The 14,913-nt window shown below is 46.6% G+C and overlaps 1 protein-coding gene across 1 annotated transcript in view; it reads left to right on the plus strand.

Annotated features, from left to right (window-relative positions):
- Nucleotides 1–14,913, plus strand: part of tmtc1 (transmembrane O-mannosyltransferase targeting cadherins 1) — a 270,267-nt gene that overhangs the window by 213,213 nt on the left and 42,141 nt on the right. Inside the window, exon 10 of the mRNA XM_083662385.1 lies at nucleotides 10,760–10,873. Coding sequence (XP_083518511.1) covers nucleotides 10,760–10,873 — 114 coding nt within the window. The remainder of the gene's footprint in view (nucleotides 1–10,759; nucleotides 10,874–14,913) is intronic.

Genomic DNA, 14,913 nt, shown 5'->3' on the forward strand with positions numbered 1-14,913 from the left:
ACAGCAGATACAGTAAGGACATTTCTCTCTCTCTATCTCTCCACACAGCAGATACAATACGAACCTTTCTCTCTCTCTATCTCTCCACACAGCAGATACAGTAAGAACCTTTCTCTCTCTCTATCTCTCCACACAGCAGATACAGTAAGGACCTTACTCTCTCTCTATCTCTCCACACAGCAGATACAGTAAGAACCTTTCTCTCTCTCTATCTCTCCACACAGCAGATACAGTAAGAACCTTTCTCTCTCTATCTCTCCACACAGCAGATACAGTAAGAACCTTTCTCTCTCTCTATCTCTCCACACAGCAGATACAGTAAGGAACTTACTCTCTATCTCTCCACACAGCAGATACAGTAAGGACCTTTCTCTCTCTATCTCTCCACACAGCAGATACAGTAAGAACCTTACTCTATCTCTCCACACAGCAGATACAGTAAGAACCTTACTCTCTATCTCTCCACACAGCAGATACAGTAAGAACCTTACTCTCTATCTCTCCACACAGCAGATACAGTAAGAACCTTACTCTCTCTCTATCTCTCCACACAGCAGATACAGTAATGACCTTACTCTATCTCTCCACACAGCAGATACAGTAAGAACCTTTCTCTCTCTCTATCTCTCCACACAGCAGATACAGTAAGGAACTTACTCTCTATCTCTCCACACAGCAGATACAGTAAGGACATTTCTCTCTCTCTATCTCTCCACACAGCAGATACAATACGAACCTTTCTCTCTCTCTATCTCTCCACACAGCAGATACAGTAAGAACCTTTCTCTCTCTCTATCTCTCCACACAGCAGATACAGTAAGGACCTTACTCTCTCTCTATCTCTCCACACAGCAGATACAGTAAGAACCTTTCTCTCTCTCTATCTCTCCACACAGCAGATACAGTAAGAACCTTTCTCTCTCTATCTCTCCACACAGCAGATACAGTAAGGACCTTACTCTCTCTCTAGCTCTCCGTCTCGCCCCATCCTCCTCTCTGTCTGTTTCACGGTGACTGCCAAAATTGAGAGAGTAGAGAGACCTTGAAGGGTGTTTTTTCTTTCTAAAGCTTTTCTACTTTGACCTGGAAATGTTTGCATGTTTTGTTGTGCAGGATTGTATACAGCGTGCAGGGGTTATGACTTTATGTGTGTGTGTGGGGGGAGGCAACTCTTTTTATAATCAACTAGGCATCTCACGCACTACATGTGCTCGATTCTTAGGCTTGCCCACTGCGTTGGCTTGCCCATCCTGCAGCTTGTCGAGCTGGCCCTGCAGCTCGTCGAGCTGGCCCTGCAGCTCGTCGAGCTGGCCCTGCAGCTCGCCGAACTGGCCCTGCAGCTCGCATTCGCAGTTCGGCTGCTGTGTGGCCTTGCCTGCCTTATTGGCATGCGCACAATGTCTCCCTCTCTCTCTCCCTCAGTCTCTCTCCCCCTCTCCCTCAGTCTCTCCCCCCTCTCTCTCCCTCAGTCTCTCTCTCTCCCTCAGTCTCTCTACCTCTCTCTCCCTCTCCCTCAGTCTCTCTCGGGAGCCTTCTCAGTCTCTCTCGTGAGCCTGACTGATGACATCACTGATGACATCATCACTGATGACATCACTGATGACATCATCACTAGGGATGGGACTCGTACATTTTTATTGATATTGATACCATTTTCGAGTCTGCTTAACGAACCGGGTCCTTATCGGGTCCACTATCGATCCTTTTCTTTTGTATTATTTGGTGGAAAGACATGAAGATTCTTTTTTTTTACAGAACAGTTTTTTTATTGCTTAACTGTGAGTCTGTGCCTGTTTTATTTCTGAACAGAAGGATTAGCCTAGCCTCCAATAAACAAAAACTGCTGATGCTGTTGCTGTGCATTTATTTGAAAAGTAATAGGGCCCATATGACATGCAAATAGTAAAATAATATCAGCAGCACAGACATCAGCACTGAGCAACACTTTTTCCAACAATAAAGAAAATAAATGTTATTCACATACCGAGTAACTGTTATCCTTACACCACTATGATTTGTTTCCAGACTTTTCAAGATGTGCTCTGTACTGATCATTGACTGTATAATAATAATCTGATACTGAACCAGTGGAAACAACTATTATGAAATTAATGGTTGTATTTTAATTTAAATATTTGCTTTGATTGAAACAAAAATCTTGGCATTAGTATTTTTTTATAGCCTATAACAAGAGTTAAACAGGTCATAATTCCCTCTCTCAATTTTATATTGCTGTGAAAACACATGTATTGTGCACTGCAAACTATTTGGGCTTATTGTTTTTGTTTTTTTACGGAATACACATTGAATATCCACACTGGGTAGATTAGCCTCTATACCTAATATATACAATCAATGCTATTCCCATGGTCACCTATTAGGCTACATTGTCGCCTGCCCTCCTAATATGGTCGGACAACGGTACATGTCATGATGACGTGTCACAGAGCAGGGAACAGAACACAAGGAACTTTCATCACTGCCTGGGACCGCATATTTTGGGATTATTTTATCAAGTGGATTATGTCAACGAACTGGATTTGTGTGGTGTCCGTGGACAATGCATACCTTCGTTGGCATTTGGCTTCAGGTTTGTCTTTCACTTTGGTGAAGGGTAGCCAAGCTTTTGATCATTTAACGTGTTCAGCATCCTGTCGCTTCCTCCAGTGTCGACTGGTCTGTCACGCAAGTTCGCAACCAAATGAAATGAATGATCAAATGAGCAGTGAACAGGGGGCATGTCGCGTCACACGTGATGCACGTGATTCAATCCTTAATTGAATTAAAAGTTTTATTACTTAGACAGTCACTCATGTCTGCACGGCACGGCAGACACGGTATCGATAATGTCAGACCTTATTGATTTTCGGGTTTTGTGTGTGTTTGTGGGTGCATGTGTGTGCCTGTCTGTCTCTTGTGTGTGTGTGTCTGTGTGTGCGAGTGCGAGTGACTGACAGAGCCCTAGCTCCCTTTTATATACTGATGATAGATAGATTAATCGTTGAGGCTAATTTTTAAGAAAAAATCCTAAAACTGTCTAATCGTTTATACAAATTTTTAAGAAAAAATACTAAAACTCGTTTAGAAAAATCGTTTAGACTAATTTTTAAGAAAAGAAAAAGAAAACCGTCTTGTTCCAGCTTTTCTGGGTTCCAACAGCCACTTCTAAACATGAAGTCTGGACCATGTCCGGCTGGCCAGAGCAGGAGATTTACCTTTCTAGACATGACGAGACTTTGTTTAGAAACAGCTGGAAATGGTCCGTATCGATAAAAAGATATGTGAATCTTTAACCAAACTCGATTAAAAAACATGCAGTTTTAACGGAGGATGCATTCCGACACATTCAGGCGATAACGTGGGGTGGCAATGTGCCAAACAAAGTGAGCGCTTGCCTTTGTTACATCGCCCAAAAGCCGTCAGACAAAATAGTGGTTGCACTAACATTACACTGTGGATGATTTTACAAGTAGCATTCAAGTCATATCTGACTAGTTTTCAATTTATTTCTCCCCACAAAAGTTAGGCTATATGTCTCGATATAGGCTGATGCAACTCTTTCATTTTTACATAAGCTGCGTTCACACCGACCTATTAAAGTTTTTCGCTGGCATCGAGTTTACATACAAAGTCAATGCAAACGAGCGATTGAGCGTATATTCGCCCGGGAGAAAAATCGCTGGGCGTCCGAGTGACAGAGACAGAGCGATAGGGAGAAAATACGCTCATCGCCCCAGTTGAAATATCCCAACTCGAGCGAAAATACGCTGGCATCAGTCGCTCGCTGTTCAACGCTGATTGGCTGCCGTGTGAGAGCGAGTCAAGGATCACACTGGCTTTGAACAATGGTTTATTGTGTGGCAACAAACCGCATTGACAGGCTGACAGCTGACATGAAGTGAAGTCTGTACTACCGGTATGGAGCTCACGTTAGGAGCACGCTGTCGCTGATAGGCTTAGCTTGTAAACATCTACGGTGGCTCGTAGTGGACAAACATCATGACATTGCGTAACGTTATAGCCGCCACATGTCCGTCAATTCGTGTGCCTGAGCGATTTAAACACAGCGACAGAGCGTTTCCAAAGGGTTGAATCAAGTGACAGAGCGAAAAATAAATATCTCGGTGTGAACACAGCTATAGACTACAAGACAGACAGGTCGGGAGGAAAATAAACCATTCAAGCCGTTTGCAGCACTTGAGGAAACCGTGAGTTTGCTCGTTTAATTCGTTGATATAAGCTATTGCCCGAACGATTAATTAATTAATTAACCCTTGTGTGGTCTTCGTCTTTTAGTCACACCGATGGCGTTCGGGTCAATTTGACCCGGCTCATGTTCAACCATTCTAAAGTCGTTATAAACCCCAAAAATCCTACTAATCATAGTTTGTTCTTCATTTTAATAAAGAGCTACTCAAGTTTATTTATTATCTCCGCGAGGAGATTATGAGATTGTCGCTGTCAGTGCGTCTGTCTGTACGTGTGTTCCTGTGCGTGCGTGTGTTCCTCCCGGATCTCGAGAACCGTTGGTCGGATCTACTTCAAACTTTGGGAGTGTACTAATGAGTACGTGATGGAGTACAGTGACCTGTTTTCGTGCAATTCGGTATAGCGCCACCTACTGGCAACACAGTGCGTGTGTTCCTTGTGTTTTCCTCCCGGATCTCCAGAACCGTTGGTCGGATCTACTTCAAACTTTAGGAGTGTACTAAGGAGTACGTGACGGAGAACAGTGACCTGTTTTCGTGCAATTCGGCATAGCGCCACCTACTGGCAACACAACAAGTGGTTTATCTTGAGAACCCCTTGTCCGATCAACTTCAAACTCGGGGAGTGCGCTTAGGGGGACCCAACGGAGTGCAGGGAGCTGAATTCCAGGCAATTCGGCATAGCGCCACCTACTGGCAACAAATAAAACTTCTTGCAATTCGCCTTAGCACCACCTACTTGCAACAAAAAATGCTTATCTCAACAACTCTTTCCCGGGGTTTCTCCGAGAAAATTCCGCCCACAAAGGGTCTATGTGCCGACAGGCCGCAGTGCCGACAGGCCGCAATGCCGATAGCCCACAAGCAGAACCAGCTCATGAGCGAGGCGGCGTGCAGCATGTCGGTGGACCGGCTGGAGCTAACCTCTCCCAGCCCCCACGCCAAACCTAACCTCCCCCCATGCCTAAACCTAACCTCCCCCAGACCCTAACTCAAAACCTAACCTCTCCCAGCCCCCACGCCAAACCTAACCTCCCCCCATGCCTAAACCTAACCTCCCCCAGACCCTAACCCAAAACCTAACCTCTCCCACCCCCCACGCCTAAACCTAACCTCCCCCAGACCCTAACCCAAAACCTAACCTCTCCCACCCCACACGCCTAAACCTAAGGTCGGCATTGCGGGTGGTCGGCATAGCGGGTGGACACCCCACACAGGTGCAAGAGAGGTGACCTGTAGCTAAAAATAGCAAAAAAGTATCAAAACATACTGTCAACTCTGAGTGAACTTTCATTGTGTGTGTGTGTGTGTGTGTGTGTGTGTGTGTGTGTGTGTGTGTCAGAATGCAATGTTTACTAGAAAATACCAATATGTCTAACATTTTCAAAGAAAGAAATTGTCTAAATTTCACTTCTGACCCCTTTTAGCCTCCACTTTCAATGGCCGGATCAAATTGACCCGAAGACCATGGGTGTTATATGTTGATGCAGGGGGGGGTAGCAAATGCATGAAATGTACCATTTTCATATCACATGTTTAGTACAGTAAATGAGCCAAGCAGAAGAAGTTTCATAGAGAAAAAAATATTTTAACATACTTTTCCTTGATGTTGAAATTCTAAAACGGGTCAGATTGACCCGAAGACCATGCAGGGGTAATAGGCTACGTGAACGTTAGCGGGTACTTTAGCCTATGCAGTAGGCTAAGTAGTAGGCTATCATCTCCTTGTTGCATTTTAAACTGGCAGATGGGGGAGAAAGAAACGATTCAACTTTTACCTGTTTACTCACCTAATTTGGCTCTCTTCCAAATAATCCAGCCACATAACTACGTCCATTCATGAAATGATTAAATAGCACAGGGACATTAATGGTTTGTAAACCACCCGCCCACTTAGACATACATGATCCGGAACATGAGCTGCCGGTGTTAAACAACAGCCGTTTTGCCAACAATGCGGATCCTGTACTAGGGGCTCAGATGGTAATGATCCACACTCGCGGGAGTGTGCATAAGGCGGATAATTGTTTCGTAACATGTCAAGTCAAGTCAAGTTTATTTATATAGCCCTAATTCACAAGCATGTCTCAGAGGGCTTCACAGAAAGTATTTCTAGCTGATTCTAGCTAACACACAGTAACAAGAATATACAGAATAAAGATAACATTTGAACATTTGAAGAAAGCAGGAGAGTGGAGGAGGGAGGGAGAGGGAGGAGGGAGGAGAGGGGGGAGGTGGGGAGAAAATAGGAAATGTGGAGAGGTGGGAGGGCGCAGGGGAAGGAGAGCAGTGGGAATGTGAGAGAGGGGAGAGGACAGAGAGGAGGAGAGAACAGAGAAGGAGAGGTGGAAGGGTACAGGGGAGGTAGAGTAGAGGTAGGGTCTAGGGTGGAGGGAGGGAGGGAGGAGAGGGGGGAGGTGGGGAGAAAATAGGAAATGTGGAGGAGGAGAGAACAGGGGAGGAGAGATGAGGGTGCAGGGGAGGGAGAGCCAGGGTAGGGGTAGGGTCTAGGGTTGAGGGAGGGGAGGGAGTAGGATACGGGCCCGGATTAGGGCGAGGGTGGGGAGAAATGGGAAATGTGGGGGAGGAGAGAACAGAGAAGGAGAGGGTGCAGGGGAGGGAGAGCAGGGGGAATGTGAGAGGGAGGAGAGGGCAGAGAGGAGGAGAGAACAGAGAAGGAGAGGTGGGAGGGCGCAGGGGAAGGAGAGCAGTGGGAATGTGAGAGAGGGGAGAGGACAGAGAGGAGGAGAGAACAGAGAAGGAGAGGTGGAAGGGTACAGGGGAGGTAGAGTAGAGGTAGGGTCTAGGGTGGAGAGAGGGAGTAGGATACGGGCCCGGATTAGGGCGAGGGTGGGGAGAAAATGGGAAATGTGGAGGAGGAGAGAACAGAGAAGGAGAGGTGGGAGGGTGCAGGGGAAGGAGAGCAGGGGGAATGTGAGAGAGGGGGGAGGACAGAGAGTAGAGGTGCAGGGGAAGGAGAGCAGGGGAAGAAGAGCAGGGGGAATGTGAGAGAGGGGGGAGGACAGAGAGTAGAGGTAGGGTCTAGGGTGGAGGGAGGGAGTAGGATACGGGCCCGGATTAGGGCGAGGGTGGGGGGAAAATGGGAAATGTGGAGGAGGAGAGGACAGAGAAGGAGAGGTGGGAGGGTGCAGGGGAAGGAGAGCAGGGGGAATGTGAGAGAGGGGGGAGGACAGAGAGGCAGAGAAGGAGAGGTGGGAGGGTGCAGGGGAAGGAGAGCAGGGGGAATGTGAGAGAAGGGAGAGCAGGAAGTGGCAGGGATTCAGGAAAATAGGGGAGAAGAGGAGAAGGAGCAGAGGGGGGGAGAATGAGGAGAGAGCAGGAGAAGGGAGGGGGGGGCGGTGGGATGTGGGGGAGGAAAGAGCATGGAAAGAGAGGAGAACAAGAAGGGGGAAGAAGGGAAGAAGCGGGGAAAGGGGGAAAGAGAGGGGGGGGGGTATATCATGACTGACAGATCTGAGACGTTAATCCCACGAGCGAGGACGAGATCAAGCGTGTTGCCGTTAGAGTGCGTTTGTTCATGAACCAGCTGAGCAAAGCCAAGGGTGTCGACTAAAGATAGAAAGGCTTTGCAGAGTGGGTCAGCTTTACGGTTAACATGAATATTGAAATCGCCAATGATAAGGATATTATCCGTGCGGGTTACGAGGTCAGAGAGAAAATTGGAAAATTCATCAAGAAAAGGTGAATAGGGCCCAGGTGGGCGGTAGAGCATAACTAGGTAGAAGGCTCCGAGGCCAGCTATATTAGAGTGTCTCATAGTAAGTATCTCACAAGATAGGAGCTTATACTTTTGATCCTGCAAAAGACCTAGATTTGAGTTATAAATTAGGCCAACGCCCCCACCATTTCTTGACATTCTGGCAACATGCGAATTGTCAAAGTTAGGGGGGGAGGCTTCAATGAGTGGAAGAACAACGTCCGGTTTTAGCCAGGTTTCGCATAATCCCATAACGTCAATATTATGTTCAATGATTAAGTCATTGACCAGGAGGGCTTTATTGGTGATTGATCTGATATTAATGAATCCAAATTGAATAGATTTATCATCAGTGTTAGTTAATTTAGAGCATTCGATACCAGGAGTAGATTTAATCTCAATGAGGTTGGTGTTTAACGTTTTGGGGGGTGGACGAGAGCGGCGTGAGGGGACGGAGCGACGAAGAGAAACTGTGTTAATTTGAGAGATCGTGGTATAATACGGAGACGGAGCGGCGGTGGTAACAATTGGATTAATAACAATAAGGTTTGGGTTAGGATATTGCAGAGCGTTTATGGGTCGGTTACTAGTAGTAGTGCGGCGCGGACGGAGCACAGTCTGTATTGGATAGACTAAGTTAATTAAACTAGCAGACTCCATAACCGCACAAGTAGAACTAACAGGCTGTCTAGCAGCCTGTGGCCCTGCATGTTGTGGGTGAAACTGTCAATCAAGGATAACAGTCTGGGTTTGCCGTAGGCAACTATCCAGGTTTTTTGATAAAGTGCTGGCGCCCAATGGGGTAGGGTGGATGCCATCCATCTTAAGCATGCCAGTCATGCCTCTAAAGGAGGGCCAGTTATCTGAGAATAGGTAGCCCTTATCAGCACAGTGTTTGGCCAGCCAGTTGTTGAGCCAAAACAGCCTGCTAAAAATGTCAGAGTTAAGTGTGACAGGGAGGGGACCAGAGACAATTAGTGGATGCCGACTCATCTTGCTAGCAAAAGCACAGGTCCTAGTTATGCTGTGCTTTGTGATCTCCGATTGTTTAAACCTAGCATTGTTGGTGCCAACATGTAGTATGATGTTGTCATGGGTAGCCTGGGTAATTGTCTGTCTATGGCTGTTTGTTAGCACCCTAAGAGTAGCTTCAATGTCGGGTACTCCGGCCCCGGGCAGACAAACTATCTCGGCTGGTGTGTTAAGCTTGATATTGCGGGTTATAGAGTCTCCAATCAATAGAATAGAGGGTTTAATATTGTCGGGCGGAGCGGACGACGCAGCATGCTGAACAGAAGAGTTAGCAAGTGGCATGAATCTATTCCGAATCTCAACCGAAGTGGTTTGTTGGGAAGCGGGCTGCACAGCGGCGGGCTGTGCACGTTTAGCGCCACGGCAGTGTGAGACAACTGTAAACCCATCATCCACAGACTGTGGGGCCAACGAGACATTGGCCGGGTTGTTCTGCTCGTGCTGCGGAGTAGCATTAACGGGGGTACCAGCTGGACCGCAGCTAGCATCCTCGCTTAATTCACAATACACATCAGCTACTGAGGTACATTGTAAATGATCAGGGAAGCCAGTCTGGTTAAGTGTAACAAGACTATCATTAGGTGACTGGCGTTTATCGTTCTCTAGTTGGGAAACACGGTTTTCTAATAGATTAATCATATCTAAGAGAGAGTGGATAGTAAGAATTGGATCGATCTTACCCGATTCGGGAGGGAGATGGCTGGCGTTAGCCATGTCAGGAGCGTGTCGTAGTGCTGCGGCCAGAAGCAGCTCACGCCGTTGCGGTGCCCGGGGACCTGGGGCCTTGGGAGCAGAGGCTGGTAGCCTAGGTTGACGCCGGACCAGTTCGGGCCAGTCCGGGGACCTGAGGCCATTAGGAGCAGAGGCTGGTAGCCTAGTTTGACGCCGGACCAGTCGCTCGGATGATGTGGCTAGTTGTTGTGCGATGAGGACCCGGGATACTGAGGGAGCTGGTGTTGAAGTAGTATCAGGCAGCAGCTTGAAAATAACTTCATCATCCGAAGGAAATGAGCGTGATTCTACGGATCCACTAAGCGTAGTCGTATTGGATAGTCCCGTAGCATGGTGATTATCCGGGGGGGAGAGCGAGAGCATTGTAAACAGTTTTAGCGTTAGCTGTTAGCTGGTGGCTAGCAGCTCTTGTTTACGTTAGCCTAGCAGGCGGCTAGGCTAACATTTAGCGATAGAACGGTTGTTTCAGATGTCCGCGGATTGAGAGAGAAGAGTTATTGAGTAGCGATGTGATATCGCAGGCAGAGAAAAGATAAGATAGCAAAAGGTAGGCGAGGAATTGGCAAAATAAGTCGTAATAGGCAGAGCTGAAAACACCGGTATCACACAGCGTCGCAGCGCAGCGTCATCACCGTCACAGGAGTGCAGTCACAGTGTAAGTTGGTTGTGAGAGGCTAATAGACCTGCTCTTCAGCCTACCATCCAACATGCAGGCCGACCAGCTAGCAGCTGGTCATAATCCGGATTTCACTGCATGTTTAGAAGGGGCTTTAGTCTTCTATGACAGTAAATTGATTATCTTTGGGTTGTGGACTGTTGGTCAGGACAAAGGAAGAAGATATTTGAGGATGTCATCCTGGGCTTTGAGGAAAATGTGATTGACTTTTTTTTTTACTTAGCATTTTGTGACATTTTATAGACCTAACGACCGATCGTTAGTTGCAGCCCTAATGTATGTACCTCTAATTGAAAAAGTATTATTTTGCTCTCCGTTTCCCCCCCTGCAGTTTTGCTCACCTTTGCACCTTATTTTATTCTTCAAACCGTTCTTCCTCCTCCTCTTCCTCAGGTCTGGTATCCAGACTCTGCCTCACAACGCCAAGGTTCACTACAACTACGCCAACTTCCTGAAAGACAACGGCCGCCACCAGGAGGCCATTCACCACTACACCACTGCCCTCAGGTCTGACACACATGCGCATACACATACACAAACACACACACACACACTGTCTCTCTCTCTAATGCACACACACTCTCTCTCCAACACACACACTCTATCTCTCTCTGTTTGAAAGCAGTTTTTCACTACAGTCAGTGAAAGATCTTATCAACACAATACAGACAAATTGATTCAGCTACAATTTTTTGTTTACTGTAATGGAGAATATGTGATTTCAGTAATTAATGATACAAATATGTATATAAAATATGAAAAACAATTGGTATTGTTGCTTCAGATAAAAGCATCTGGCACTATGTCAGTCATTTAATTTAAAGTATCGCACACTATCAGGGGGTAGTGTCAGTCATCTTGAAGCAGCAGACCGACACAGATTTCTTCATGTGCTCTGTCGATGCCCTATACTGCTCTTCTGTTCTGTAACTTTCCAAAAATAATAATGTTTTTTTTATTACATAGCATTTTGAGAAGTTATTTCTTACAGTAGTTTACGGGCTGGGGTCCGCTGCGGTGCATACTTACACTAAGTCAAATTCCTTGTTTGTAATCTAACTAATCTAACTCACTATGGCTATTAAAATTAATCTTGAATCGTGATGCTTGGTCCGTTAAACACGTTGAAGTCAAAATGAGAGAGGGCGAGATTAAAGTTGCTTTGGCAATGTAAACGCAATTCCTCATTTTGCTGGGGAGTCCCCTCGTCAAGCTGTTTGTTTGTTTGTTTGTTTGTGTGGGTGTGGGTGTGCAAGTCTGCGAGAGAGAGTGGTGAAGGGAACACGGTCCAGACAATTTGATTGTAACTGTTACTGGAACGTGACCAACAAATTCTCCTGGTAATTATTTTTTTCTGGACACCAGACATAGCAGAAAGCCTGTTAAAATCCAATAGTAGTCATAGATAGTAGCTCGCTTTCCACCTGGGCGGCTTCCGCACTGCCAGCCACGTGCTGTGCTGTTCGCTGACTTCACTCCGCCTCCCAGCTCCTGAGAGCTGTGGGTTCAGGTGTGATTGTTTCAACTGCTTTGAGTAGCAGTGACGGGCGGTGCACAGTCGGGTGAAGCATTAATATCTCTGCTTTGGCGAGACTAAATTGCACCAAATTCAGCACTGCACTCCGTAACGCTCTCCACAGTGTAATCGCCGAGATTGAAGTTGATCAGATGAATGGTTCTCCAGATATGTGAAGGACACACACACATACAAATCTGGCTTTATGGTGTAGATGGGATTAGTGTCCTCTACCAACTATTGTAGTTCTGGCAGCACCAGTGGCTTCTGCATTACATTACTGGCTCTCCTGGGGAAGCTAAACAGGTCTGGCCTAGGATACTCCTTGGATTGGAGACTGGTGCTGGAAGTGGTGTTGGAGGACCAGTAGGAGGTGCTCTTCAACACAAACATACCTTTACACACACACACACACACACACACACACACACACACACTTGACCTCCATGCCTCATAGGGCGAAAACTGTGCCCGCTAAGGGGTGGTGAACTTTTTATGGACCAAACAACTGACCGACCAACAGAGTGACTTTTAAAAAAGCTTTAAAAAGGAGGGGGGGGGGGGGGGGGAGGGGCGGTAGATAAGGATAGGAAGGTGGTGGAGAGTTGAGATTCAAGGGGTGGGTAGGGGGGTGGCGGGGCAAGGAAGGGGAGAGGGATAGGATGGTAGTGGGGGGCTGTGGGTGGTGGGAACGGTCGTGGTGCCATGAAGCTGAATGGCTACACCACTTGTTTTCCTCTTTCCCCCAGTCACCCATCAAGACCCATCTAGCCTGTTGGTGTTAATTGACTCACTTGTTAAATAAAGGTTAAATAAAAACAGACACATCAAGGTGACCTTCAGCAAAAGCCACCAACCTCCCAATCCTGCACCATTTTGTTGGCTTGTATCTAAAGTACCTTACAGCAAGCACCTTGAGTGCACTCTTGTCTATTTTTAGCACCTTGAGTGCACTCTGTCTATTTTTAGCAGGTGGCCCCAGGGGGAATTGAGCCCCGGAGTATGGCAGCCTTACGCTTTGTTCACAGCATACACCAAAGCCAGGCTAAAGCCATGCTGAAGCTGAGTGATGCTGAGTGCCATGCTAAAGCGGTCACACCAGAAACACTCTTTTCCTCAGCGCCTGGCTTGGAGCTGCTGCTCCGCCCCCCCCACACACACACACACACAACTTGCATTGACTTCATGCACGTCGGCTGCTGTGCGCTGCATGCTTGGAAAATAGAACAGAAGCTCAAACTACCGGTTCAGCGTGGCGTGGCGTGGCGTGGCGTGGCGTGCGGCTGGTATGAACGGACTGGCCTGTTAACAAAGACGCTGAAATGAAACTGCATGGCTTCAACGCGAGATTGGCGTATGGTGTGAATGTGCACTTAGAGCCACATCTCCCTCACGGGCTCCATGGGAACAATTTAGGAGATCATATTGATCACCCTTCCCTTGATTGAGCTCGGTGATTGAATTATTGTGCTTGGCACAGTATGGAATACATGTAGGCAAGTTCACACACACTTTTCGGTGCATATTCTCAAGCATGTAATGGCCTTGTTTCAGCTCAGTGCTTATGCTCTATTCATCTATCAGACATACACATACTGCATTCAGTAGGGCATCCATTTGTTCTGGCTGTCGTTGGCAAGGCTTCCTAAGGAACCACAGTGATGGAGAGTCTGCATCCAATCCTCTTCTAGCTTCTCTCCCTCTTTCCTCACGTCTTCACATCCCTCCTCTCCATTCACATCTAATCAGGCCGCAGGAATGAGTCTTAAAACCTGGAAGTTAGCATCGCCTGGTTCCCTCGGCTGGAAATCAATGGTTTTTTGAAAGGGATTTTGGTTAAATGCCTGAAATAAGGTCTGTGGTTAACACAAGTTTATGAAACTTGAACGTTGTTTTCACAAGATAATCTTCGCAAATAAACAGCATTTTTATGATTTTTGAAGAGTTTTCTGGTGATCTCGATTTTTGGCGATCGCATTTATGCTACAAAAATCATAAAAGTGGTCTTAATTTTATATTATTATCTTGCTGAACACAAAGATCTCAGTATCATTATCAGTATCGTTTTGAGGCATCTAACCAAAAACCCATTCACAAATCCCATTGACTTCTAGATGAGAGAACCCAGTTTGTCTGTTGTTGTTTTTTTACCAGGCTGTAAACATGTTTATTTCTCCTGTAAAGTCGTGAATGGGGATTGACTCGCTTTTGCAACCGGCCTCAAGTGGCCATTCGAGGAACTGTCATTTTTAGTACTTCCGCCTTGGCCTCAATGCGGCCAAGAAAGCCTGCCTCCTCTGTTAAAAACCTGCGGCCGGTTGCACAATGAGTTAAGATTTTCTTTAGAATCTGGGTTAAGGTGTCCATAAAATAAAACCTGTTGCACAAAACACCCTTAAATCTTTTCCTTAAGTTTAAACATTTTAAAGGAAAACATAAGCACAAGATTTAAGAGTGTTTTGTGGAGCCGGCGATTTTATTTTATGGACACCTTAACTCGGACTCTAAAGGAAAATCTTAACTCAAGGTGTTTTGTGCAACTGGCCCCTGACTCATTAGCCCGTGGAGCTGTTGTCACCATAGAAACGGTGAAGAGTGTTGCCACGGTGCCCGCTCACCTCGTGCCCCGGGCGTGGTGTGGGGCTTGTGTCTCTGTTATGGGCCTTCACTATAAAAATGAATTGCAATGACACACTGGCCTCTCAGCTGCTGGCTGCAGCTCTCACACTCACAGCTGATTTATCTTTGTCATCTGGTGGACGATAACCCTGATCACTGTCACAAGGCACTTAGCACAATCATCATCATGTTAAAGTGTGTTTCTTTCTGGTAGCGTGTCACCATCACAGGCTCATAATATGAACATGGCATGACTGGCGTGTTTGGTTCCATGACAACTGACGAGTTTCATGCCAAGATGAGCCTTCCGTTGCTGCCACCTCATATAAAATGATTGCTGGCATGAAAGTGAAGCACTTTATCAGCTACAGCTGAGGTTTTAACTTAACCCCTTTTTCATTACAAGATAGTC

The sequence above is a fragment of the Poromitra crassiceps genome (genome assembly GCF_964638095.1).
Source record: "Poromitra crassiceps genome assembly, chromosome: 2".
In the NCBI taxonomy this organism is placed as follows: Eukaryota; Metazoa; Chordata; class Actinopteri; order Beryciformes; family Melamphaidae; genus Poromitra; species Poromitra crassiceps.